The 27,313-nt window shown below is 50.0% G+C and overlaps 9 protein-coding genes across 9 annotated transcripts; 3 read left to right on the top strand and 6 right to left on the bottom strand.

Moving 5' to 3' along the window:
• Positions 1-667: 667 nt before the first annotated feature.
• Positions 668-3,026, top strand: gutR (Transcription activator GutR; the record flags this gene model as incomplete). Its single annotated transcript, XM_037327268.1, has 2 exons — positions 668-1,908; positions 1,970-3,026. The coding sequence occupies 2 exons, from the start codon at positions 668-670 to the stop codon at positions 3,024-3,026; spliced, it is 2,298 nt and encodes a 765-aa protein (XP_037174148.1).
• A 1,779-nt stretch (positions 3,027-4,805) lies between these two features.
• aclN-0 (Aspirochlorine biosynthesis protein N) lies at positions 4,806-5,962 on the top strand (the record flags this gene model as incomplete). Its single annotated transcript, XM_037327269.1, has 5 exons — positions 4,806-5,156; positions 5,218-5,314; positions 5,382-5,472; positions 5,540-5,775; positions 5,826-5,962. 5 exons carry the CDS (start codon positions 4,806-4,808, stop codon positions 5,960-5,962), a joined length of 912 nt encoding a protein of 303 aa, XP_037174149.1.
• A 1,600-nt stretch (positions 5,963-7,562) lies between these two features.
• prlL-6 (MFS transporter prlL) lies at positions 7,563-8,564 on the bottom strand (the record flags this gene model as incomplete). The annotated part of the gene is made up of 3 exons (XM_037327270.1): positions 7,563-8,036; positions 8,088-8,238; positions 8,302-8,564. The coding sequence occupies 3 exons, from the start codon at positions 8,562-8,564 to the stop codon at positions 7,563-7,565; spliced, it is 888 nt and encodes a 295-aa protein (XP_037173928.1).
• A 2,457-nt stretch (positions 8,565-11,021) lies between these two features.
• ausC-1 (FAD-binding monooxygenase ausC) lies at positions 11,022-13,028 on the bottom strand (the record flags this gene model as incomplete). The annotated part of the gene is made up of 1 exon (XM_037327271.1): positions 11,022-13,028. The coding sequence occupies one exon, from the start codon at positions 13,026-13,028 to the stop codon at positions 11,022-11,024; it is 2,007 nt and encodes a 668-aa protein (XP_037173929.1).
• A 430-nt stretch (positions 13,029-13,458) lies between these two features.
• On the bottom strand, positions 13,459-15,560 carry xptC-0 (Dehydrogenase xptC; the record flags this gene model as incomplete). Its single annotated transcript, XM_037327272.1, has 4 exons — positions 13,459-14,282; positions 14,348-14,797; positions 14,865-15,275; positions 15,392-15,560. The coding sequence occupies 4 exons, from the start codon at positions 15,558-15,560 to the stop codon at positions 13,459-13,461; spliced, it is 1,854 nt and encodes a 617-aa protein (XP_037174489.1).
• A 357-nt stretch (positions 15,561-15,917) lies between these two features.
• Positions 15,918-17,796, bottom strand: yisK-1 (Uncharacterized protein; the record flags this gene model as incomplete). Its single annotated transcript, XM_037327273.1, has 3 exons — positions 15,918-16,910; positions 16,962-17,141; positions 17,197-17,796. The coding sequence occupies 3 exons, from the start codon at positions 17,794-17,796 to the stop codon at positions 15,918-15,920; spliced, it is 1,773 nt and encodes a 590-aa protein (XP_037174150.1).
• A 1,270-nt stretch (positions 17,797-19,066) lies between these two features.
• On the top strand, positions 19,067-20,426 carry CGCA056_v012030 (uncharacterized protein; the record flags this gene model as incomplete). The annotated part of the gene is made up of 2 exons (XM_037327274.1): positions 19,067-19,378; positions 19,443-20,426. 2 exons carry the CDS (start codon positions 19,067-19,069, stop codon positions 20,424-20,426), a joined length of 1,296 nt encoding a protein of 431 aa, XP_037174518.1.
• A 374-nt stretch (positions 20,427-20,800) lies between these two features.
• On the bottom strand, positions 20,801-24,106 carry CGCA056_v012031 (putative serine/threonine-protein kinase; the record flags this gene model as incomplete). Its single annotated transcript, XM_037327275.1, has 6 exons — positions 20,801-20,912; positions 20,985-21,493; positions 21,552-21,724; positions 22,915-23,084; positions 23,143-23,480; positions 23,540-24,106. 6 exons carry the CDS (start codon positions 24,104-24,106, stop codon positions 20,801-20,803), a joined length of 1,869 nt encoding a protein of 622 aa, XP_037174517.1.
• An 827-nt stretch (positions 24,107-24,933) lies between these two features.
• On the bottom strand, positions 24,934-26,993 carry CGCA056_v012032 (uncharacterized protein; the record flags this gene model as incomplete). The annotated part of the gene is made up of 5 exons (XM_037327276.1): positions 24,934-25,119; positions 25,178-25,351; positions 25,424-26,591; positions 26,646-26,736; positions 26,792-26,993. 5 exons carry the CDS (start codon positions 26,991-26,993, stop codon positions 24,934-24,936), a joined length of 1,821 nt encoding a protein of 606 aa, XP_037174520.1.
• Between the last annotated feature and the right edge of the window lie 320 nt (positions 26,994-27,313).

Consider the following 27,313-nt stretch of genomic DNA (forward strand, 5'->3'; position numbering starts at 1 on the left):
AGCTCTGGTGCGTCGCGAGGTTTGGCCTTTACGTCGGAGGACAACAACAGTTCATGATGTCAATGACGCCGAGTCTGATAAAGCAACGTCCACGATCCGCTCACATGTCGACACAGTAATGTCGCGAACTGCAAGAGTAGCGGGCAACTCGGTCACGTCATTCGAATGGTCCTCGCAGTCTCAACCAATGCGTCGTTCCACCGTACCGAGCCCTCCAGTTGAACTTGAGAAGCTCGGAGCTGATCATTTTGACTGCCCTTACTGCCATTGTGCACTACCACTCGCAGTGGGAGTTGGCATGAGTCACGGTGATTGGGAAACACACTTCTACCAGGACGTGAAGCCTTATATCTGCACATTCGGCCAGTGTCATGCCTCAGACGTCTCATTCGCGTCACGACAGGAATGGTTTCGTCACGAATTGGACTTTCATCGCACTGTCTCGCTTTGGAAGTGTGGGTATTGCAAAACGGAGTTTGGCGACGCAAATTCGTTCCAGAATCACTTGCAGTCAACCCACGTCAACTTGCCCCTACCACAAAAGCTGGACACACTGATACGTGCCTGTCAACGTCTTTCAAACGACATTCATACCTCTTTGGAATGTGCTTTTTGCCGCGGAATCTGCAGAAATCTAGACGAGCTTGAAACCCATCTTGGGAATCACATGGAGGCCTTCGCAATTGCGATTGCCCATGAGTACAAGCCTTCGGTTGATAATTATGCAGAGGACAAGGAGAATCGTGAAATGATGATCATGGAGTTTGTCTCAGATCAGGCTTTGGAAGGCAAGGGCTACAATTTCGAGATTCAACCACTTTCGGTTACCGAAGGTGTGGATTCTATCGACGACAACCACTTGATTCAGGTCGCCGACTCCGTAACCGATGATGAAGGCCGGGGGCAAGGGCCCAGAACCACAGGTGGTAATTGGAAAATCAACAAATTTCTGGATCGTCAACGGGAAACCGCCAAGACCAATACTGTCAAGCACAATCTTCCTGCACAGTATGAGAACTTCGCAGGCAGAGACGAGGATCTCAGTCGCATCCATGATTCGTTATCCTCACAGAGCCGGGTGTGCGTTCTTACCGGTGTCTCAGGTATTGGAAAAACTGCTACGGCGGTAGAGTATGCTTATCGTCTGGGTGTTGAGTACTCATATGTCTTTTGGGTGGAGGCCGAGTCCCCGGGACTGCTTGCGGACAAGTATGCTTCGATAGCCGATGCTCTCAACCCCGGCCGCGACAGCTCTCAAGACGATGATAATCTCATTTTCCGCGTGAGGGAGACCCTGTCGATTCTGGACAAAGACTGGTTGTTGATCTTTGACAACGTCGTCGCTTGGACCGACATCAGCCCTTACGTCGCGAAGGCCTTGACCTCTAGTCGAGGTTCTGTGCTTATTACTACCCGAGAAAATCCTCTTCAATCCGCTCCAGCATGGCTCCATCAACGCCGGTTTCAATTAGGACCCTTGTCGACCGAACACGGACGCGAGTTCCTTCTCACGTCAATCCATCCGCGCATGCGCAAAGAGGATCTCGAAGACGGCGAAGATTATGCTCTTGCAGCGAAGACAGTCAATATACTGGGAGGTCTCCCCTTAGCAATCAGCATGGTCGTTGGATATGTCAAAGAGTCTCGTTGCACTCTGAGCGATTTTCTTGAGATGTGGGAAGAGAAGGAGCTGAGAGGCAGGAAGCCAAACACCACTAGCATGGCCAGCGTGTACATCGACACTGTCGACTCGCTTTGGGATATCGGCATTCGTGAGGTTCCAAGTAATAGTCGAAAGTTACTCAACATTCTCGCTTTTTTGAACCCTGACCGGATACCCAAGAGCCTGCTTGTTGACAATCATGAGGAAGATTACCTGGATTTGCTGCATGCTTCCGAATCACTGAGGTTAGTTCGTCACTGAGAATCTTTGATGATGAAAGTAATATGCTGATTTTCATACTTTCAGCTACAATCGAATGATCACCAAGCTGAAGAGTCGAAGGCTTATCACTATCAAAGAGGCACCTGGTGCAGAGACTGAATACACGATTCATCGGTTACTGAAGCAGAAGATCATGGGCGATATGGATGACTACAGCATCGCTGACGCCTTCCGTATGACATTCCGTCTCATACGTAAACGGTTTCCCCGGGCAAACCCCCAGCAGGTTCCGAATCCGACGAACTGGACAACTTGTCAGGAGTATATGCCCCACATCGACAGCTGCCATCAGGTCTTTGCGAAGGAGCGGAAGCGAATACAGCGTCTCTCGGCCGTGAATTCCCTCGAGGTAGCTGAGCTCTTCTACGACGCTGGGTTTCACATCTGGTCAAGACGCGGGACGCTCTATGACGGACTGGAACTTCTGGAGACAGCGATTAGTCTGCTCGACGAGATCAACTACGATCGTGACTCGAAACTACGTGCAGATATCAACTGCATCCTTGGCCTTTTGTTGCTCGAGTTGAGTTGTGAAGATCGCCTCAAAGGCACCGACCGTCTGTTGGAAGCCCGCCGCATCCGCAAGGTCATCTATGAGCAGAACCCTGAGGATCACGACACCGATGTGCTGCGCATGAATGCCAACTCAGACTACGCTCTCTGCCTCTTGAACTATCATAAGTTTGACGAGGCTGGTGATGAAATGTTGAAATGTTTCGAACGCTACCAAGTCTGGGGAGTAGAAGACGAGAATCCGTTCGAAAATTCGAAGTATTATGGCAACTACAGCATTGTACTTATGTTCCAGGGAAAGATGGAAGAAGCTATTGGATCAGTGCGCAAGTGTCTCGATCTTACTGAGCGATTCTCCGGGAAAAAGGCTCAATGGTACCGCCGATTGTTCCTATTGGCAAGTATCTATCTCCAGAAGGGCGAGCTTCAAACGGCGCTCGAATATCACCTTGAGATTCTCAAGGCTAGGTTGGAGATCGATGGCAAACACGACGCCAACTTCATCCTCAGTCTGTATGCGGTTGCGTCAATGTATCATCACCTGGACAAAGTGGATGACGCCATGTAAGTGCCATAGCCCATACGTAATCTGTCAATTGGAAGTTGCCAGAAAGCTAACTTCGTCCTCCAATATCTTTTAGTACTTACATGGAACAATGCGTCGAATGTGCGAGAGATTCGAAATGGTCGATCGTAGGTCTCGCCAGAGCAGAATATCATCTCGCAACGCTTTACGAGATACGAGGAGTCGAGGAAAAAGAGGCAAAGGCCTTAAAGGCTAAGTCAACAGAGGTACTGGAACAAAACAGACGCTTTGCGGAACAGTGCGTGCAGGATTCAGGCGACGATCTTATGATATTTGATGATCTTCAACCCACGTTGCTAGGGCGCTACACAGGGACAGCGCTTCTCAAGCAGTTACAGACCCGTCTTCATCGCCACCAATAGGCGACATAGGACGCGGCGTGTTGAGTGAAACGGATGGGATGAATGCAGCCGGAACTCTCGATTCTAGAATGATTTTGTCGATTGAGCCTCCTTGAGAATTTCGTTTCTTGTGTCTGTCTCTCTTTCGTCTATATTTAGCGTCAGATTCTCGCTCCCACCTTCTATTGTTTTTGCACTGCTTCAGAACGCCTGTTCCTGGTGAAAGTTATTAAATGAGAACTCTATCATGTCTAGTACGTTGAAATCTAACTCCGATTGTTACCTGCACCGTTCGACATGTTCTCAGTTCGACCAACATATCAAAAGAAGGCACGCTAATTCCATGTTCTTGCTGAGAATGTTTACAGCATCCGCTGATGGATATCATGTCATATCCAGTTGATATAATCTTTGGGAGGGGTTCGTTGGGGCCAACATCACTCTTCCGCCCATTGAGATCCCCGAAAGAGAACCCTGAAAGAAAGCCCTCCGCTGTTTGGCTCAGACTGGGAGTGCGGAGCTTGTCTTGTGGCAAGTAAATCCAACCAACAACTGGCAATGGCGCCAAGGTCGAAATAAACGTAGTTGAGCACTCTGTTGTGCGGCAGTAAAGTTGGTGGGTAAACGCTCGCAGGGGGCAAGCTGAACGTTCACCGGTAACGTATCTGGAAGTCTGGGGTTCTACACGCGCGGCCTGAAAGAGCGGTGCGTTGTGAGCTACCGTTCTCATTCAAGGCGCAGATCTAAAGACCCGGCGTCAAGGAGTGGGCATGTCTTACAAAAACGGCGGGTGTCATGCAGCCATTGAGCCCTCGCTAAAGCAGACTTTCGTCCTCTTGTCATAATGAGCAACTAGGTCTTTCTCGGCAGCAAAATTGGCGTCGTCGGGCTCCGCCCCGTAGTGAGTCTTCCACGGCTGAGACAGGTGTTTCGAGCTCTCTGTGGCAGCGATAGCCCAAGCTGGCAGAGGCATGGGCTTTTTGCTGGATGCCGCCGAGGACTGCGACGAGTTGCCGCTGATCTGTTCCGGGAGTTGGTGCATCGCGTCGATCACGAGAAACGTAAGAAGCGTGGAGAAGCCGAGTCGAACGAATGACAATGTTCGTCGAGGTCAGCAGGCATTTTCTTTAACGTGAATGTGCAAAAGCACAGATATAAGGATGAGAGCCCGAAGTATTGGGCTTCAAGGGTTCCGGGTCTAGGCTGGGCCGATCGGTATGGTGCTGCAAGCCACGTAGTACAGAAGTACCGATAGGTACCGCCTTCCCCCTGCAAAGGAGACATGCGCGTAACACCTTGCCTTCAAAGAAACGGCTTCGTCTGATAGGATAAATTGTCCTGAAATTCTCCTCTTCATGTTCGACGCATTTGGCTTCCATTACCCAGTTTTCATTCCATCGTCGAATCACGCTACTGCAAGATGGCTTGCGGAACTGTCGATGCGGAGCTTGACTATCTTCGACGGCTACCGCTGTACCAACAAGAGAAACCGTTCCAACTTTTCGTTCCAATCCACGAACGTGACCAGGATGCGCGCTCCACAAATCTTGAATTCGAGAAGAGAACGCAAACATTCGTTGATATCCGAGACCAGGTCAACGACTTCTCACTGGACTCGCATGGATTCCAAGTAGAGACCTCTCCAAGCAGGCTCAATGCACAGTCCTTCGGAGACCAGAGCTTGATCAAGAACGAATATTTGCCGGAAGTTGAGAATCTCCTGAAATTGGTGGGAAATTCTAACGATAGGGTTTTCATCTTTGATTGGAGGGTGAGCTTCTAGTCTCGCGCTGTTGGCCTCAATTTTCACTGACGCGATAAACCCGCCCAAGTTGCGCGATGCCGGGGCACCACGAGAGAGGGAGGACAATGAGTTGGACATGAACGACTTGGCTACGTGGCTACGACCCTCACCAACAGTCCACGTAGGTAAGTGCCACGATGCATTCATGATCGCGATCGTTCGGTCTCCAGCAAGCTAACGTCCTTCTTCCAGATCAGAGCGCATCAGGAGTTCTTCACCGGGTGCTACTTCACTTGCCAGATGATGCACCATTTCTATTGCAAGGCAGGGTGAGGCTAATCAAGTAAGTCCTCGTTATCGTCCTTGACGCCACCAACGTCCTGCCATTCTGATGGGATGGATCAAAATAGTGTATGGCGGCCGATCGGAAACTCCGTCCAAGATTATCCGCTGGCATGCTGTGACTCCACGTCAGTTCTCGACGAGGATCTGATTGAATGCGATCACGTCCGGAGAAAGTTCAAAGGCTCTAATCTCTATGCGCACCATCGCGATGGGCAGAGATGGTACTACCTCGGCGAACAACGACCGGAAGAAGTGTTGTTGATCAAGATGTTCGATTCCGACCCAAGCATAAGTGCCCAACGTAAGTCTAAATCTCTCACTCAAAGGCTAGCATACTAAATCAGGCTCTAGGGTGCCCACATGCCTCGTTTCGTCACCCTCTGGCATCGTCAGAAGCAAACCCTCGACGGAGCATCGAAGTCCGAGCCTTGGTATTCAGTCAGATCCACGATTCAGACCAGCCGCCACCCACTGTTACGGGAGATTGATGGAGAATTCGTGCCGGGCTTTGCCGTACACACGGTGATTTCTACTCCATCACCACGTTGTAGACCTCTCACGCATCTGGTCCTAATGCTACATGGTGGATTGAGAATGCTAGAGCACTTCTGATTTCACATGACGGTGGTCTGGCGACACAGCAGCCTTGAAACAACAGGATTATTGGCACAATTAAAGAACCTGAGAGCCTGTCCGCAATATCAGCATCTGGTTATGGTTTTGTTCCGTCGATCACAGGTGCGACTCCCTGATATTCTCAGTCTTCTCAGGCATAATCACTTCCAGAAGCATAATCATTGACCGGATGGCCTTCATCTTCGACCTTGCATGGATCATGTACCAAGGACAGAGCAAATTACCGATATCGGCGGCTACTGCATATGCGTTGTCTGACACCTGCATCAATTGCCAGAAATCGTGCTTGCGGAAAGCGCACAACTGTGCTCTGGACAGAAACACGGTCAGTCTCAACGGAATGGATCTACATTCTCATTGGGCAACCTCGCCTTAGCTTGATCGATTGAAATGTATCCTCAGGTACCTCCTCTGAATTTAGCCGGGGCCTAGAAGCCGCCATTTCAACTCGTTATGCTTGGTTCAATCCAATTAATAGTACTGCTCACGTGAGTGATTGTCGCACCGATGGTCAAGAATTGATATCGTTCAGTTGCTATCTCCCTGAATGCCTCGACCAGGTTAGTTCTTGGCTCATCATTTCAACACATCACCAAGCTAACTTGGCTCTATTGGCAATTTCCAGGTACGTATTCCCTCATATCTTCTTTGCCTACCAATGTGTCCCACTTCAATACCAGGATATTCGGCCTAAATCCATTCATGGTTCTTGATCTTCTTACTATCCATGATATCGATGTCAATTCGTCCGTCATAAGCTTTTCCTTCCCGCCTTGCCCTCAGAGTATCCTTCCGAACTTCGACCACCCTCTGTTCTATTCTTCTCGTCAGCCACCACGTCCAAAGGTTGGTAGCCAACGCAGCCAACGTGATCGCAAACCCGATGAAGAAGCTGTTCCTGTAGCGACTATACGCCCACTTCGACTGGAAGAACTGCGGCCCTATCGCCGCTCCAAGCTGCGCAACACTGCTCTGCAAACCAATTGCAAAGCTTGCACCTGTCGAGCCGGCCATTATTGACGTTCGCCATGACCAATACGGTACATAATAAGAGCTTGAGAAGAATTGTGACAGTATACACGCAGCATAGAGTCCTGCTTTGCCGGAGACAGAAAAGAAGAGAATAAAGCAGACAATTGTTCCGAGGACGGTGCAAATACACATCAGCGGTCGTGGCGCCCACGCACGAGAGGTGATCAGGACGCAGATCAACATGGCTAAAATGCCAGCAGCCGCGGGTGGAATATTGAGAAGCAAACTGTTTGGCAGCTTGGCGAACCCCAGGCTGGCTATGATCGTTGGTAGATACCAGCTCAATGCATATGTAGCGAGGTTCATGAGCGTCTGGTCCAGTAGGAAAGCCCAAGTTGTCGGTGCTTTGAAGGCTATCCATGCTTCCCTGGTATCCCAGCTCTTGTCTGCTGTTGCAGGGGCACTAGAGGGGAGTCTAGCCTAAAGAAACTGCTGTTCGCGTGGAGTGAGCCACGAATTGCTTCTCGGGCTTTTCGGGAAATCTGGAAGCACCCAGAAAATGACGCCTGCAAACAAGACGGTGGCGACGCCCTCCAGTATGAAGGCCCATCTCCAGCCGCTCAGGTTTTGTATCCCATTCATGAAGCTTGCCCCGTAGCAAACAAGACTTCCCACAATGTTTGAGAGGTTGGAGATGGCGAAGTACCACAGCAGGGGCCGACCAACTTCATCCGTACGGTACCAATAGCTGAGAGTCGTGATAACTCCCGGGAACATGCCAGCTTCGAACATGCCTACGAGAAACCGCAGGGCTAGTATCTGTGACTTGGTGTTCACTGCGCCGCAGCACGCCGTGACTATGCCCCACGTGAGAAATATGCGGGATTCCCAGGCATGAGGCGTCATGTACTTGAGAAGGAGGTTGCTCGGCAATTCGAAGATGATGTAGGGAATCTCTTAGATCCATATTAGCCGAGGATTCATGCCCGAGGTTTGGGAACTGACTCCTTGAATGGTAGCAACCCAATTGTAGTCATCAGGTGTCATGTTCAGCTCCGAAATTATGTTGGAATCCGAACCAGCCTGCATGGTTTTGATGATGCTGATGTTTCCAAAGTCGATATTCTTGACCATGAACATGATGCCTATGAGGACGCTATTGACAGTGAGCTAGCCATTCATCCTGGCAGTTACATGCCACCCAATACCAAAGGCTTACAAGAATCTTCTGTCAACTTCGTTCATAATAGCCTTTTCTTCGTCGGCGGTGAATGTCGCAAGAAACGCTGCTCGAGCTTCCGGGTCTTTTCGGAGATCCCGAGAGACATCTTCGAGACTGGCGAGATCTGCATCATGTGTTATGGGCACCGTCTTTCCAATTTCCAAGATTGATTCGTCAGCGTAAGGGTCCATGTCGAGGTTGGAACTGGAGCGATCATTCTCTGCACTGGTGTTGCCTTTGGGGACTACCGTGTTAGCCATTTTGAACGTCGTAGTCACCAGAAGTTGGCTAAAGGAGAGACCATCTCGACTCTACATCAGACTTATTGTAGGTTCTACGTTGAAATAAAGGCCATTCTAGCAGCACACAATTCGACTAGCAGCAGATTCCGTGCTGCAGGCCTATTATCGCGCTTTCGGGACATGGATTTTATGCCAAGATTGAAACTAGCACGTTTGGCTTGTCTTCCCACCACCAGCGATATTTTCGGGCTCACACGAAGCACACATCAAAATTCATTAGTTGGAAGCTTAGATACCTAGTCACGGTCTCAAAAGCTATTGTCCGAGTGCTATCTCCGCGACAAGATGAGACGCGCACCCAGAAATCTTGCGAATTTGCAGTAATAATGACGTGATGAGGAAACATGCATGAAGGACATCAACACCATCGCATACGTCGGGGAGACCCCGCGGGAATAGCAACAGAAGTTTTCGAGGCCAACATAATCCGAGATCGGTCGCAGGCCGATATGCGCGAAAAGCATGGTGTTTTGCGCCAGTTCGGCATGTTCTTCAACGTTGATCATAACAGAATTGTCGGACAGTCCCCGTAGCCAATGAAAACGGCATTCATGCGTTTCTCGGTGATGAAAACCCATGCTTATCAGTGCCGTGCCATATGGGATTCGATGGCGTGCCAGTAACGTCAGGGATGCTTCTCAAGACGTGCTTCTACTCATGGACGAACGATGCCAGGGCCGACAGTTGCATCTGGCTTGTCTGAGACCATACCTTGGACTTCAAAGAAGATGCACAAGCCCCAATAGCCTAAATCACAAGAAGCATTGCCAAACAGAAGCATCAACTCATCCACTACTTGACCATTTTCTACACAACTTTATCGACTCATCAAGGCCGACGGTAAACAGCCATGTCCACTGCTGAAAAGAAGAGACTTCGGCTAGCTGCCTTCATCTACTCCGGAGCTCAAACACAAATATGGCGACACCCGGACATACACGCGCATGAGAGCCTCGATGTCGAATATTATATCTCTTACGCACAGCTTGCAGAAAGCGCCAAGTTTGACACTTTGTTCCTTGCCGATGGTGCATCTTTCCCGACTGGAAATCTCGCGAAGCATCTATGGAGTGTCAGCGGCTTTGAACCTGCCACTTTGTTCTCCGCAATCGCAGCAAGAACGAAGCACATTGGTCTTGTCTATACAGCGAGCGTCAGCGACAATGAGCCGACTCACGTCGCAAGACAACTTGCTAGCCTTGACCATATAAGTCACGGAAGAGTAGGATGGAACGTCGTCACTACTCCTGGACCGGGTTCTGCGAATCTAGGCGTTCCTGCCGAAGAAACGAAAGACAGTGCTGCAAAGTACAACCGCGCAAGATGATTCTTGACTGCTGTCCAAACGCTCTGGGACAGCTTCGAAGATGACGCCCTCATCAGAAATAAAAAAACGGGGGCATCTACGTCGATCTGAATATGGTTCATTGGCCTAATATTGACGATGGACTGTATAGAATCAACCAGCCCTTGAAGGTTGAGCGTCCGATTCAGGGTCACCCGGTTATCGCGCAAGCTGGAACATCTGCTGAAGGAATAGCTTTCGGTGGCTCCACGGCCGACTTGATTTACTGCGCCAACTATTCCATCTCTGATGGGCAGAAGACATATCGCGCTCTCAAGGATGCAGCCAAAGCCGCTGGAAGAAACCCAGATCACCTAGTCATTCTCACTGGCGTGGCCGTCATTTGGGGAGCAACACAAGAAGAGGCGGAGAAGAAGTTGCAAGAAGTGACTTCGCTATGGCCTATCGAAGTCGCCGTCAAAAATCTCGGAATCCACTTTGGAGATATCGAGATTGACTCTCCTTTCCCAGACTCGTGGTCGGCAACATTTTCACATGGTCGTTCCGCGGCAATCGCATCATTTGCGAAGGCGAACAATCTCACGATACAACAGACGGCGGAGCGATGTTCCATTGGACTAGGACACAGGCCGCTGGTTGGAACGACGCAGTCTATCGCTGATGACCTTCAGGCATGGCTAGAGCAATATGCGACTGATGGCTTTGCAGTCATTCAGCCGCGTCTGATTGACGGGTTGAGGGAGTTTTCCGAACATGTCATCCCTGAATTGGTGAAGGGCGGTCTTTTCAGGGGAGAATATGAGGGTAGAACATTGCGAGAGAACTTGGGTGCACCGCGACCGGTGAACAGACATATTGAGAATAGGTGATTGATATTTCGAGTCGAATTCGATACTAGAGATCAGTTGAATAAGCGTTGACATCACTGTTTTGGTCACCTCAAGTTAAGTACACCCCTGGGTTGCACAACTCATCGACGAGAATCTCAGTTCAAGTGAGGATGAATTATGTCACCAAGTTGGATGTATGCATGTTTATTGAAGGCATCTCATTCACGTACAATTATGGATCATATTTCTGATCATCACATTTCGCATCCAACATCTCCATCAGAGCTTGGACAACCTGCCACCTTCGTTCGAAGTGATGCTGGGTCTTGCTGTCACGGAGAGACCTCTCAGCTTGCCCTCATCCCTCCACTTTCCCATATAGTCCAAGAAAGAGACAGTGCCTTCAGCCCACACAACACCTCGCGCTTGCTTCTTCTTCTCCTCAGGATCCTCTGAAGCTGCCTGTCCGTGTCCGTTAAAGTATCCTGGCGTGCATCCAGAAAGGGAGGAGAAGAAGGGTGCTCGCTTGGCAATCTCTTGACTGTGCTGCTCCTCTGCCTCTTTAGTCACTTCCACGATAGCCCTCTTGCCGGAACCCACACGACGCTCGGCTTCGAATATCATATATGTGACATGCCGAGCAATGAGTCCCAGCATGAACACATTGTTTCCTGTAATAGTGCCTTGTGCTGTGCCAGAGAAGAAGAGATTGGGAAATTCGTTGGTAGCGTATCCGTGGAGGGTGGCAGGTCCGTTGCGTCGCCATTTATCATCCATAGAGATCCCGTTGCGTCCTAGGACTTGGACACCAACCCTTCCAGCCGGGCTGCCTCCCGTGCGGCCACCAGCGACGGAGTAGCCGGTGCTGAAAATAATAATGTCAACTGGGTACTCCATGTCTCCAACTACAATGCTCGTTTCCGTGACATGAGAAGGCCCCTTCCCATCCGCGTCGACGAGATGGACATTCGGGTAATTGAAGGATTGCAGATATTCGTCGCTGAATGTCGGGCGCTTACACCAAGAGGGGTACCAGGGCTTCAAACTCTCAGCAGTCGCCTTATCCTTTACAATGCTGCTAACGCGATCGCGTACTGCCTCCATGTGTGGCAGATCTAAGGCGTGAAACGAAGTGGCTCGTCGCTCTTCATCTTCCGGTGTTGGACTCACAATTCCATGGGCTGGGGACCCCATCACCGCAGAATAAGCAGGCATATCAGTCCAGCCATCATTGACGAGATTGGGCTGACCGGGCAGCACAGTGTTTGTCATGTGCCGGTTCAAGTTGATTTGTCGCTCGAATTGCCAACCCTTCTTGTTTGCGATGGTGGCTTTGAAAGTGTCAGGGTACGTCGTTTGCTGACCTCGTTGCTTGAGATAGGCCGGCGTTCGTTGAATGACATAAAGCTCCTTGGCGTACTTCGCCAGCGCGGGAACTGCTCCTATAGCTGTTGCAGCAGTACCGACAATTGCGACTTTCTTGTCTCGCAGGGTGATGAGTGACTGGTCTTCCTGGGATCCACCCGTGACAGCATAATTCCATCTGGACGTGTGGAATATGTCGCCCTTGAATGACAAAAGGCCAGGAATTCTGGGTACTTGTGGTTTGGTGAGAACACCGGCAGCCAAGTAGACATATTGCGCATGAACCTTGTGCTGAATGGTGTCTGAGCCTGGACCTCTTCTCTCGGAAAGATTGATATTCCAAAGCTCCTTGTCGTCATCCCAATATAGGCTCTTTACGTCTGATCGGAAAAGAGTCTTGTCGTCCAGCTTCCATCGAGAAGCGATGCGCTCCGCATGTTGACGAATTTCGGCAGCTGGCGCATATTTCTTCGACGGGATGTAGCCGGTCTCCTCCAGCAAAGGTAAATAGCAGTAGCTCTCGAGATCGCAGTGAAGACCAGGATAACGATGCCAATACCAAGTACCACCGAAGCCACCAGCGGCATCGACCAGTCGGATCTCGTCTGCAGTTGCAACGCCGGATTCGATAAGGCGCACAGCAGAGACCAATCCTCCAAAGCCTGCACCAAGGACGAAAAATCGAATGACTTTCTCCTTGGAAATAGGCGATGGCATTGCGCTTAGAGCTGCGTGGTCTGCCCAAGGATCATCGAGGAGTGAATGAAGTCGGTCCTCCGGAGCTTCATTGAGGGGAAGAAATTGAGCAGCGCCTTCAGGCCTCAAACGTTTCTTGGCCTCCTCAGCGTACTTTTTGCGAATTTGTTCGAGCCTCTGAGGGTCAACAGAAGAGATGGGATCTTGTGATAAAGCGGACGTCATTTTAGACACTTGTAGCTGAGGTGCTTTGTTCGACAATGCTTAATGATGAACTCGACTGATAACGAGTAAGTTTGCCTCTATCGACGATGAGGATAATCGTCATTATCTAAGTCGTTTTTGAAAGTTGCGCTGCTGAAGAATCCGACACATTATTAACCGTTGATGCTGACACAGCATCGTTATTGGTGTTGATAAGGCATGCCGCACGCAATCACAAGGCACCTAATACGCCATCGTTACTCGAGCACACAAACTGCAAGCGGTCGCACGAATACCATCGGAGCAACTCCGATGTCGCTATATCTTCACGGATCGCTTTTGTTACTATGCATTGCCGCTGTACTTTCAACTAACATGATTTCCAATCATGCTCCAGTTCCGCCAAGTGGAGCTTCAGCCATTAGTGCATCAAACCCGAATTTTCTAGTCCTCAAACGGCCGTCATATTGCCGTTGGCTTTGATGATGTCGGCAGCATACTCGGCTACTGCGTACACGGTAGCCTGCGTGTGGGCTGCGGGCAAGATAGGCATGACACTCGTGTCTACAACCCAAAGCCCCTTCACACCATACACCCGTAGCTTGCTATCAACAACGCCACCCCACTCCTTAGGCATCATGGCCGCTGTCCCAGCAGGATGATCGAAACTCGAGGACACCCAGGACTGGCGCATAATTGCCTCAATCTCAGCATCGCTCGCGGCGCCTGGACCAGGCATCATCTCAACCGCAGCAAGAGACTTTACACTGGGACTGGACATGAACGCGCGTGCCTTCGCTACGGCTCGGATGAGTATGAGGCTGTCGATCGGATTGGAGATAGTGTTGAAGTCGACTAGAGGGGCGATTGACGGGTCTGGATTCGTGCTGTTGATAGCGATTGTGCCTCTTGACAATGGCTTTTGAAGAGCCACCGGAACGGACTCGGCGCCGCCAAACGTGATCTCTACCACCCCCGCTTTCGGGTTCAAGAACTGCTTTTTCAGAGCATCTCTTTGTTGTTCGAATCCTTTCACTAATGCCGGGTTCTCGGCGTACACTTGTGGCAAGTGTTGCAGGGGTTCTTGCTGGCTGAGAGCGTCGGCAATAATCTGATAGTTGCTCGAGTCAAGATCTCGCAATGACGTGAACACCACCTTGTTCCCCCAAGCATGCGAGTGAGGTCCAGTCTTATTGGCTAGATATTCAGCCCATGAATGATTGTAGAATGTTGCGTTGTTCATCAATGTTGGGTTTACAGACGTGTCATTGGCAACTTCACCCAGATCGTCAGTAATCGGGCAGGATGCAAAGCTGGTCAGAAGGGGGCAAATGGCTTACAGTCATAGACCATGTAGACGGATGGATGGTCCTGAAAGTTGGCGCCAACGCCAGGAGAATCGACAGTAACATTGATGCCGAGGCCTTTCAAAAGCTTCGAGGGGCCGATTCCGGAAAGTTGAAGAATCCGCGGTGTGTTGACGGCCCCAGCCGCTAGAACCACGTTTCGCGATCTCACAAATCGCGTTCTTGTTCCATCGCGGCTCGCAACATCAACTCCGGCCGTCGCATTGCCTTCGAAACTGATCGCACCGCCGTAGTGTCGTACAAGAAGATGAAGATTGCTGCGGTCACTGACCGGGTTAAAGTATGCAGTTTCAGATGTCGAGCGCGTGGCGTTCTTCCCGCCGGAGTTTTGAGGTAGCCAAGCAATCCCGACGTTGTCGCCATCGGATCCATCCTTTAACCTTGGGACTTTCATGTCTTCGGCCCAGGCTCGAGCTTGCAGGTCTTTCAGGTTGGTCAGTTTCTGTTTATATAGTCCCATGCTTGATATTCAATTGGACCAGAAACGTACCAGCCGCAGGCCACTGCCATGAAGGGAATCCAACTTGGATGGGGCCATTTCCATACGCATCTCGGTTCCAGTCGTAAGCATACTTGTCAACATATTCCTGGGAGGGAGGAGCAAATGTTGAAGACTTTCGAAAGTACTTCAGCATGTTGTTCCAGCCCCATCCAGGATTCCCCAGTGCTTCCCACGCATCATAGTCGGCGACTGAGCCTCGATCCCAGGCCATGCCATTAACGCTTGATCCTCCGCCAACAGTAGCGCCGATACGGAGTCGCGAGGTCCGGTTTCCGAGATGGACTTGAGGAACCGAAGTCACATTATAGAGGCGAGCCGACTGGTCGTAGGTAGTGAAGTATGGTACAGTAACGTTGATGGTGTTTGGAAAGTCACCGTACTCGACGACCAGGACAGTTTCTTTGCTGATGTTAGTGACATCCGAAGCTTAAATCATCAAATAGGCCAGAAGGTTCGCCCTAGCGAAGCAACCAACAAAACAATACTAGGTAGAAGTAAGTTGAAATAGTACTCACTGGCTGGGTTCTCGCTCAGTCTGTTAGCCACGACGAGCCCACTTGTTCCTCCGCCGATTACAATGTAGTCGTATTCCTCTGCGACAGCGTTCAGGTCAGTCTTGGCCTGACTGCCGCAGGAAGCCAGAGCCGCACTGGCGACCAGAAGTAGTGACACCTTCACTATCATTTTACCACCACCAAGATGCATTCGGACCTAAGACTTGAGACGGCGGAGCAAGGTGAGGATGCAATTTGTGTTGTGCTACCTAGATATATATGCATCTTACAGTGTTGGCAACCCCGCACCGCCCACCAAATATGGCAGGCGATAAGATTTGTGATGCCACATCATGCAACCCACTATTCGCCTGGTGTAGCATGACATGTCCTGAAAGTTATGACCGGTCTAACTCTGCCGCCTGAGGTCTCATTGACGGGCGCATTAATCCCAGAAGGTTTCATCCTTCGGTAAAAAGCTGCATAGGGGTGGGCTGTCAGCCAATCTTCAGAAATTTGACGACGTCATCATCGTCCCTTGCATTTCTCACTGCAGGAAGTCTTGGAGGCTCTGCGCAACACCTTGCACATCCTCATATACATGCCAGTGGCCCATATCAGGCAGCACAATTTGCTTGGCGTTGCTGATCTTCTCAACGTACGCCTTCTCTCGCATCTCGGGCGAGACTGCTTCATACTGTCCAGAAATAAGCAGTGTCTCGACTGCCAGTTTCTCAAGGGCCAAGCCCTCCGTGGCATTGGCCAGAGCGGATGTTGCCTTTGCGTACCCTTCAGGATCTTGACCAAGAAATCCCAGTCTCACCGCCGCAGCTGCGATAGGATTTGTCTTGATTGTGTGATCCGAAAGCCCCGACGGAGATTTGAGGATGATGTCCATCCCCTCACTCCTCACCTTGGAGATCGTCGTGGAAAGAGCTTTGGCTATCATCCCCGGAAGAGGGAATGGCGGCGGCCCCATGAGCACAAGCTTCTTAACGCGAGACGGATGTTCGATGGCGAACTTGGCGGAGATGATGGATCCCATCGAGTGGCCGACCAAAATGGCAGGAGACTGGGCAGAAACCCCCGCAACTTCGAAGATACCCAGCAAATCAGCAGCCAAGGACTCAAAAGTGATCGTGCTAAGCGGATGAGTCGGGCTTAGGCCGTGGCCTTCGAGGTCGAAGACGTGCGCCGTGATGGCATCCTTCAGGTCAAGTGTCATGGTCAAGGGTGTCCAATACTCTTTCGAGGAGCCAAGACCGTGAACAAAGACGATGTTTTGTTTTCCGGTTCCCGTCCGCTGATAGTTGAGCGGCTTTGAGTTGATCATTGTCAACCCCGACCTGCCTTGAATCGATCTCGTGGCGTTGTTGAGCCTGAGGGCTGACTGTGCAGAAACTCGCTCGATGGTTGTGTTGGCCGCGGAATGGTCTGCCACTCTGTTCTTCAAAGTCCCAATGCCATCAATGGAGATTGCGATTTCATCTCCAGGCGACAGAAAGACTGGAGGTTTGCGTCCAATGCCAACTCCTGCAGGCTGGCTTCAGTGTTAGTACAGGTATGACAACACGCAGAGACGTACACGCACCGTTCCCGTGGCGAGGACATCACCAGGCTGTAGGGTCGTCCCGGCAGACAATGTGCTAATCAGATGGGGGATTGAAAAAATGAGGTCCTCTGTAGTGGCATCCTGGCGCAGCTCTCCATTGACATGGGTCTGGATGCGAAGAGTCTTCAGTAAGTCTTCCTTGGGCACTGCTACAGGGCCCTGCACAGCTGTCAATTATATACCCCAAGACGTACTCCAATCAGGGTTTGCTTACCATAGGACAAAACGTGTCAGAAGACTTGCCGATGTAGAACTGCTTGTGGTCTCTCTGTCTTTCTCTCGCCGTCAAGTCGTTGATGATGGTGTAGCCCCAAACATAGTCCCACGCATCCGTCTCACTAACGCGAAACCCAGCCTTTCTGACAATGACACCAATCTCACCCTCATAGTCAGCGCTCTCAGTGAAACCCTTGTGCAGCAGGATCTCTTCGCCATCTGCAATGATGGACGTCGCGCGCTTGGTGAAGATGACCGGGTGGCTGGGCTTATCGACCTTATCAGAGCTATCGTATCCGGAGCTGTTGAACTCTTTGGCGTGTTCCATGTAATTCTTGCCTACTGCCAGGACGTCGCGGCCTGAAATCGGAGGGAGAACCTTCACATCCTTCAACGGAATAGGAGGGTCGATTGATGCCGTGATATTTTGAGAGCCCACTTCGATGACTTGGTACAGATTTTCCACGGGAGTGCCCGAGAGAAAAGCCAGGGGCTGGATAGTTTGCTGAGCACGGTCAAGATGGCCAATCTGCGGGGTTGAGCCATCTTGCCTAGAGAAGGCGATGTAGTTGGTCAGGCGAGACGCTTGAGGTGACATGATTAGCGGCAGTGAAGCTTAATCAGAATGAGCTAGAATGATGGCTGGTGACGATTTCCGTCGAATTGCGCCCTTTCTTGGCAGATTTAGATCGGAAGACTGGCCGATGATACCATTTCCTGCGAATCTCATGTTCAGAAACGACCCCACAGCAGGTAACGAGCGATTGCAACGGCCCCCACCACCTCAGTGAGGGGTTTCGGCCGGCAAGCGAAGCATGACCCCAATTTGTCTGTCTACTAATATGTAAGCACAATGTTTTGCCTTGAACATGGAGCCGTGAAGCTTGAAGAGTTGCGTCTCACGCCGTGGGAAAAAAATGCTGTCCTCAAATCATAAGTTTGCTTTCTCTTGAATGTAAGCAGGATCACAAGTAGGTCCCAACCACTCACACCGCTCTCACGAGGATAATACCAGAACAAGAGAGATGGCCATCAATCACCTTGTCTTAATGAATGCGAGCGACTCTTTGCAGCAAGCAACCAGGCGGCCGCCATTCCAATTCAAGCCTTACATGCAGTACTAGTGTCCGCCGGTACGATGCCTGCCGACAGACCTATGAGCATCACCCAAGAGACCACGGAGCAACCCTTGTCCCATTGTCGCATCGAATTCTACCGCAGAACAGCGCTAAAGCAGAAGGCCGATCGCAAAGCCCGGAAATCCCAGTGCAAAAGTCGGCCTTGAATCGCCGGTCATTCCACACCACATGGCCTTTGGCGGTCCAGACCACCTCCGAGCCTGTAAAACCCACCCACTTCGCCTTCACTTCGCCTTCAACTGACGTCGGCGCTATCATCTCCCAGACAAGATCGGCTTGCACGCCTGCGTTATCCGCGTGCTCGCTTGGGCCAACACCACGCGCCGGCTGCTATCTTGTCCCCGTTTCGCTGTGGCTAAGACGTCATCAACGCAGAGCAGTGGCCAAAAACGACTGAAAACTTAAGTTTCAGACGGAGGCCGGAGCTGACAAAGGGCGGCACTAGCACGCGGAACCGACGACTTGTCTGTTGTTGCTCATCTGCCGGACTGCCTGTGAGTCGATCAATTGAGGTTAGCTTCCGTGCGACTAGGCGGTGGCTCTGTCCGATGTGGCGTGCGAGGATGAATCAAGGCCGTGACGTACGCGCAATTGGTAAGAGAAAAAGGAGGAGCTTGGCTGTTTCCAAATTTCGTGAGATCTCGAGGCGTGTTGGCTCCGCCAGGACTGCCTCTGTCAACCATACATGCACGACGATCATCGCTCTTCTTCCAAATTTCCAAATCAGCCATGGGGGTCGTCAACTCCATGCTTGTCAAAGATGTCAAAATATTCGACGGCACTAAAATAATTGAGCATGGCTACGTTTACGTCCTGGATGGAAAGATCGCAGCCGTTGGTGAGGGCAATTTCAATGGCGAGCTTACCACGGGGTTTACAGTCATATCGAAACCGGGACACACCATCATCCCCGGACTAATCGATGCGCACATACATGCCCTGTCTGGAAATGTCAACAGCATCGAGCAATCACTCCGCTTCGGAGTCACCACCGTCTGCGACATGCACAATGATCCAAAAGACAATGCTGAGTTGAAGAAGGTCCGTCAACACATCTAGCCGATGCGTTTCTCCGGCTAGCATAGACTGACATGTTGAATTTCAGCTCGCGAGTGAACCGTCAAACAAGGGAAAATATGCAGACTTCAAATGTGCTGGACTTGGTGCAGTCGTTGAAGGTGGCTGGCCGATCCCCGTGATGAGGAAAGAATTTTCCAACACGCCATGTGGTGACCACATCGTTGACAAGATCATTTCAACCTGGCCCATGCTCCGCAAGCCAGAAGATGCGGAGCCGTTCGTCAAGCAGCAAATTGAAGAGAACGGCGCAGCGTACATAAAAATGTTTCACGAGCTCGGCGACACTCTGGGCATGGATCTCCCCCGGCCTCCTATGGATATTCAAGAAGCTGTCGTAGCCGCTGCCCATAAACATGGTGTCATCACCACTGGACATGCCTTTAGCTATGCCGGCGCGATGGATCTGCTCCGTGCCGGAGCGGACGGCCTGAGCCACATGTTCCTTGACAAGCCGCCAACGGATGATTACATTCAAATCATGCTGGAGAACAAGGCGCATTGCAATCCAACACTAGGCCTATGCGCTTCACAAACGGGCGAAGGACAGGATATGCTGATGTCGTACATGAAGGACCCATACGCAAAACGATTTCTCATCCAAAAGGAACCAACGAAACCTCTCGGGTTAGCTGCGGGACAGAAGCCCAAGGCGAGCATCGCGAACGCGTATGCATCAACAAAAGCTTTGTACAAAGCAGGTGTGCCTCTGATTGTGGGGACCGATGCGGCTGGAAAGGGTCTTGGCTTGCCGTATGGGTTGGGCATGCATCTTGAGATGCGTTTGTTAGTGGAAGAGGTCGGCATGTCTCCTATCGATGTCCTGAAGTCGGCAACTTCTGTCACAGCAGATCGATTCAAGTTCGACGATCGCGGGAAGATTGAGCCTGGGAGGAATGCTGACTTGGTCTTGATAAAGGGTGATGTTTTGAAAGTGCTAGGCGAACGCAACGGGCGATGTCTACCAATCGAGGCTGTATGGAGAGAAGGAGTGTTTGCATCTGCAGTCTAACTTTGGTTACATATTCAGCCAGCACACGATACCACCCCTTTTCAGTCTTTTCATATACCATGCCCTTCACGCATGACTTCTTTTCCCCATGCCGGGTACCATTTTTGCAAGGCCTGAGAACACGATCGTTTGGGCTTACATTCAATTGAGGGTACAAAATTTTCACCACATGATTTTACAGAGCAGCGCCTCATCGCTAATACGTAGACGTTAAGACTTAGCTTCCTGCGGACGAAATGATTCCAATGGTTACCATCAACTTACCCAGTTGACTTGATGCTCTGTTGGTCCCGATTCGGGCCCTCAATGATGTCTCGCGCAAATGCTCAAGTCCAAATACAAATAAACAAACACATACGAGGAGAAACCATTCCTCATGTTTCAAAGTCTTTTTCTCCTTCTCCAACAGCGTCTTCCCATCGAGAGAGTGCCCCTGTTAGCATTTTGTGGACGTCTTTGCCAAAGTCCGTGGTGTCAACAATGTCCCTAAATGTGGAATTAGCTTTCCTCCGAAACCTTGAAATGAACCTGGGAATTGACACGGGAATGAGAGCGTACCGATCAGCCTCTGTCTCCAGTTCTTCATCCAGTCTTATCAACCGCTCCCGTCCAAGTTTGTCTTCGTTGGAGAAGGGTTGGTCGAAGAACCGAATGAACTGTATACCGACCCAGTTTCTCTGCTTGTCCTCTTTCTTGATATGTCTGATTAGGCGTCGGATGGGGAAATCCACGCCACAAAATTTCTCATCAGACTGCAAGTTCCAATGGCCGTTTGTCAAGACATAAATGCTGACTTGCTTTCGATTTTGGATGACCTTGGTGGCTATCAGGTCTAAGCTCGATTGCATGTCGCAGGTATTATCTGAAAATTTGCATTCTTGGACAGCTTTCTGAAGGTCCGAACTCTTTCCTGATCTCACATTCGGCTGGGCTGACGTGAAGTAAAGATCGAATGCTTCGTCTGGATCGGCTCCCCCCTCTTTCAAAACATACGCAAGAACCCGGCAAGTCCGACCTACAGCCTCTTTGTGGTTCTTCATAGATGCTGAATCATCAACGAGGAAAATCTGTCGCCGGTTATCTTCTTGCACTTTCATTATCTCTAGGCGTTCCTTGAAAACTTACTTGATCCCGTCCTTTGTCCCCCTTGACTTTATTGACATCTATTGCTAGTTGAGGAAATATTTTGAATGGATGCCTGCCACGCTGCTTCTTGGGAGTCGGGTTGAGATATTTGGAGAGGCCTGTTTTGTCTGCCAGGCAAATGTGCCATACCAGGTCAACCGTGGCAATGAGATCTAATGACTGTGGGTTAGTGGCCACTGTATGTTGCGAACTCCCTCGATCAGATGGTGAAGGAGATCGTGTATAATTATACGTGTCCTCCAAGGCTCTGCTTCCTGACGTCATGTTACTTTCGAGTTGAGCTTGATTATATGAACCAACTTCGTTTGCGAAACTCTGCTGAGCGGACCTATCTCGACGTCTCGCCGAGTGAGACGAGCCGCTTTTTTCCATTCCAATAATTGTGTTCGTTTTCGAGACCGTGTTCATACTGTCAGTCTGTAGTTGAGTAGTTGACTGAGGTCGTGAATCTAGGCCAACGCCGCTGTCCGAAAGCGTGTGCCTTCGTGGTATTGAGTTTCGGTCGGTGCTTCCAACTGAATGGCCAGTGGCTTTCCCGTTGGACACTTGGCTCGGCCGTGGAGAAACAGATCTATGTCTTCGGTCTTCGTACGTCCTTCCTACCCTCAACGATGTTGTCAACCGCGGGGGTTCTTCCGGTAATTCTTCCTGGGGCGATTCCGTAATTGAGATACTGGGAGTGTGTCCTGGACTTGGCGACGGTGATAAAAAGTTGTCTTCGGGGATTGTGGTGATAATGTGCAACCCTCTTGATTCATGTGGCGTGGCTGAGATAGCAGGGGTTGTCAAGGATCTGACGGGGCCTTGTGACACGGAATCGCTCACTAAACACTCTAAACCATCCGTCTTAGAGTGTGTAGATGGTCCTGGGTCGGTGTGGTTCGTAGGAAGAAGTACGGGCCGACTTGGAAATAACAAGTTCCACTCGTTATAGAGCTCAGCAGCATCAACTCGATGCTTTGGTTCAGCAACGAGCATCCGACCGAGAATGAGATTGCTCAGTTGGGTGTAGAAATCAGTGTCGCCTGCAGCGGTTTTGATTGCGTTTTGGTGCCAATCCTCAACTGTGTTTAGGACACATGTCCCGTCGTGGAATGCGCCTACATGGCATCCATCCTTCAACACGGTTTGTTGTGTGGCTTTGATACGGTCGTTATGATAGCGCCAACGCCCACGGTCGCCCTGAAGGCACCAAACCAGCGCTTCGCTTGCAACGCAGCCTAATGCCCAGACGTCATTATCTCCTCGTATGCCTCTTGTGCCTTTATTATCCACGCAGGCCTCGGGTGCGCCTATAATTCTTCAGTATTTCGTCAAACGACAAGAAAGCTTGATAACTTACTGTACATTCCGTTGCCTTCTTGGTCCATGGCATCCTCGTCGAGACCTTTGTACCTCATCCTTCGGATATGGCCAGTTCCCATGTCTGCAAACTTGAACGCGAATCCATGCATATTTCCGAAGCCCTCATTACAGACTAGAATGTTTTGTGGATGTATGTCTTGATGAGTCCTATCATGGTAATGTCAGTACATCAACGTAACATGAGTAGGCAGGAATAAATATGTACCCTCGTCGCATCCAGGCTCCTTTCGAATATTCTTTCGAATCAGTCAGGTTGTGAATACGCTCTAACCCTCTGGACAGACCCATCAAGCAGTTCCAAAACAGCTCGCGCTCCGTCTTACTTTGCGGAGGAGGTTGATGTTCGAAAAAGGATTCCAGAGTGCCACCATTGGCATACTCTAGTATAATTACCCGCACATCTAAGCTTTGAAAAGAACCGTAGTATCTCATGATGTGATTGAATGAGTCTTCCTTAATAAGGTTCTTGTACATGTCAACCTCATTATCGTACATGACCTTTAGGGTATCACTGCTACCCCGAAGAACCTTGAATACAACAGTCTAGCAGAGTATGCATTAGAAGTTTTCTCGTAGGAGCGATTTCTTTGGGGGTTGTCAACCTTGTAGGTGGAGCATTGCTCATGCAACGTCACTTTGTCAAGACAAATATCGTCACGACGACCGGACTCTCTCGGACTAATTCTTTCTGTTTTCGAAACTGGTATGATGTGGAAAGGAGATAATTCCCTCTTGCTTGGTTTTCTCTCACTTCTACCCATGTTGAGTGTCAGTGGACAAAATTTCCACTGGGATTTCTGGAATCGCTCGAACACTTCGCGATCGCTGCTGGATTCCGAGGCTGCAGTTGGTGTTGCTAGTAGTGGCAGCCCGCTGTCATCCACATTATACCGAATGAAGACAGATATATCTTGATGTCGCGCCATGAACGTCAGAACGGAGAATACAACGAGGTAATGTTCCCTGATTTCTTGGCCGGTATCCAGGATGTGAGGCTCCTTGCTGCAGAGAACATCTTCAATTTTCTCGATAGTCCAGAATCGGCCAAGTTCAATCTGTGGCATGAACTCAACGTGGTCCCTTTCTGCACTGTTCCCGTAGCAGTCGTATTCCTTGATGTATTGGGCGACATGTTGCTGAAAGTCTTTCACAGCTCCGACAGGTTCCATAATACGAGAGGAGTGACACCGACCAATGAGCAAATAGGAGGGATAGATATTCGATAGAAATTATCGTTAAGTAATGCCGGTTTCTAGTAAGCAGTTGAAGTCTTGTGCAATGCTGGTGACGGAGATTGGTGGGGTCCCCTGGGCGTGCTGCCTACTTAACTGGTGAGCCTGACGACGGTGCAGGTTGCCTCCAGCCTTATTTCCATTTTGGAAACATCGGAAATAATCTGAATAAAACGGCGAACCATGTAGGCGACCGGTGGCTTCAACAGGATTGTGGCTGCCAGACCGCAGGACAGTAATCGTAGCCCCCACTCCCCCTTCAGCGCGACATTTTGCATTCTTGATTCGGGAGAACCAGTTGGATCCAGGAAGCTCAGGGATTATTTTGCATGGTTTTGACCCCGGTTCCCTAAAGCGCCTCCCATTCGTGGATGCCGTAGCCTGCCGCATGCATAAGCTCATCACGCCGACTTGGCAATTGCCTTGGTTTGTCGAGCTGGACTTGGCTACCACACCATGACGGCTAAGCCGGTAGCCCAGACGCTTGACGCACGTGGGAATCTTACTTCCTCATATCGTTTCTGACATGGCGAGAAACCATGCGAACCAAAAGTATGCCACAATGGCCTCTTCATTAGCGAATTTTGCCGGCATGTGGGTATTGACAGTGTGGCGAGGTCTCAATGAGACGTTGTCTTCAGGGAACAGTTCCATTGGGTGAACTCCATCCAATTTCTACATGTATTTGACACTTCTGCTTCTAAAATAGTAAAGGTTCCTGTCGGTGGTTTCGCCAAAGTAACTCCACAGAATCACTCCATGTTCTAAAGGTTGCTTGTTCTCCACCTCAGTCTCAAGTACACGAATAGCCATGTTCCAATAGTAACGATAGTCAGCGGGATGGTGATCTTGATGAACAGTCGAAAATTGTCACCTTGCCACTTGAATGGTGCCTGCATGTCCTCCGGTGTCTCTTCGTTCCAGAGGAATACACCGCTCTGAAAGAATGTCTGGCATTTCGTCAGAGGTTCAGATAAAACTGGATATTGCTGGAACGTTCGCTCTTACTGCTACAAAAGTGGCTGGCAAGAAGAAAAGAGTAGCGACGGTAATGACATGCATCGAAGTTGTTTGTCGTGAGGTTTTGTCGGATATTATTTGCATTTGCTCGCTGTTCTTCTGGGCATACTCGGCGAGTTTGGTGTTAATCTGGTCACTTCTCTGCTGTAAAGCTTTGTCGTACTATGGAACTTCTGTCAGTCAACCTCGTTCAATCTCCTATGACTCCAGCACAACTACGAGTTGGTTACTCACCAAAGATACGCCTTGTTCTAGGTTGGCTGCCAGACATTTCAGTTGTCTCGAACGCGTCTCAAGCATCTTTGAAATGGAAGCAATCTCTCTCAAGAACTCGTCAATAACAGCCTTGCAAGCATCCATATCCTTGAATTCGGTGGCAGCGAGGTTGTTATAGTGTTCCCCAATGTTTTTGAGGACGCCAACGTTGAGATCCAAGATCAACATCGACTTCTGGATTGTCTCTGCATGGTGGTGAAGAGACTGCACGTGTTTGAATCGGATATCTTTCAGCATTCCTCGAGGGTCTAGTCCGAGAGACGGGGTGCTGGCGTTGTCGGCAGGTGTTCCCTGTGGTGGCCCCTTTTCCAGGTCTGTTGGTAAATCTTTCTGCGTCCTAGTCCAAGATCTAAGAGTTGAGCTTGTAGCACTCATCATCCTAGAGAGCATTGGCGACTTTGTCAGGGTCGTACCAGAAACCATAGTGTTGGTTTTTGATGGGCTAGTCTTTGAGTTCGTTGTTGATTTCCGTGATATTGTCTCCCTCATGAGCTTCGGATAGATTTCTAACCCGTCTTCACCGACGTGATCATCGACAAGTGCTTCCCTGGCTGGCGCAATAATGCGTTTTACGGCTCCTTCTATGTCGTTGATAAATTGGCGCCAATTCTCGTCGCACCAAGACAAGTAAATGACATGAGTGGCAAGTGATGCTTGTAGGTGGTGTGAGACATCATCTTCGTTCAATTCTGTCTTGGGCGGGACATTCAGAAGGTGTCGAAACTGCAAGATGCGCTCCTTGAAAAGTTCGCTTCCTTTAATGTTGATCCAGAGGGCTCTTCCGGTCTTCAAGTCGAATGAATGATAGTTCGCAGTTTGTCGGAACTTCCAGTTTAGTCCTTCCTCTTCATTCTCTGAAAATTCCACAGACCTCAAGAGATACGAAACTCGAGTCTCACGTCCAGACCTTCCAAGCTTCTTCAGTTCCAGGGACTCATTGAAATCAGCGCTGAGAATGTTCTTTCCCCTGAATTGGGAGAGACAAAGATCAACAGGCTCATCCTGCTCCCCGAAGGCATGGAGTGATTCAAGAAAGTAGGGATCTACTCGGTGGTATGCGCAAGCAAATTTAAACATATCCACGGAGCAATTCAAAGGCGATCTCGAGTCTGGTGACGCCAGAAACCTGTATGGATCTCAGCAAAACGCCGTGCATTGTCTAGGCCTTTGTATCACTTACAAATGACGGACAATAGGGTCCTTATCGCTCCGAACAAGGTGCTGCTTCAAGTCATTGACACCGGAGATACTGGTCTCCTGGGCAGGGAATTCTGAACAATCCATCAGTACCACCGTGGTTTACTAGATTGAATGCGGGACCATTACTATTGAGACCTCCCGTCTCCCATACGTCGATGTTTTCATGTGTGGCGCCAAACACAGTCTTCTCTTTCTCTTGAAGCTTGTCCCACTGCGTTTCATTATACCATGCCTCTTGGGGACTTTGGGTGTGAAGTTGGAATTTTGGATACTCTCTGTATCTATGACAGAGTTCAGCAAACTCGTCTTGTGGGTCGTGGTTCTGCATGATGTTCCGAGGGACAAGAATGGAGCTCTGAAGATGGTTCACGGTCAATAATTGAGACTAAGATATACCTGATTCTGGTAGAGCGGGGTTGCCGAATTTAATGTGAACCATGGTTCAAATAGGCGAATAAAATCCCCGTCTTGGATTCTCTGGGCATTTTGGAGCATTACTGGCCACTCGGCAGGCCACGGTTCCAAGCCTGGCAAGGCATAGCCATAAGGCAGAACTACTAGCTATTACAGCGGGTTGTACATAGCAGGCGGATACATACAGGTTTGCCCTGTTAATGCAGGCTACCTGTGGTAGGTATAGCGGGTTCT

Source organism: Colletotrichum aenigma, assembly GCF_013390185.1.
Source record: "Colletotrichum aenigma strain Cg56 chromosome Unknown KSG_Cg56_contig08, whole genome shotgun sequence".
Lineage (NCBI taxonomy): Eukaryota > Fungi > Ascomycota > Sordariomycetes > Glomerellales > Glomerellaceae > Colletotrichum > Colletotrichum aenigma.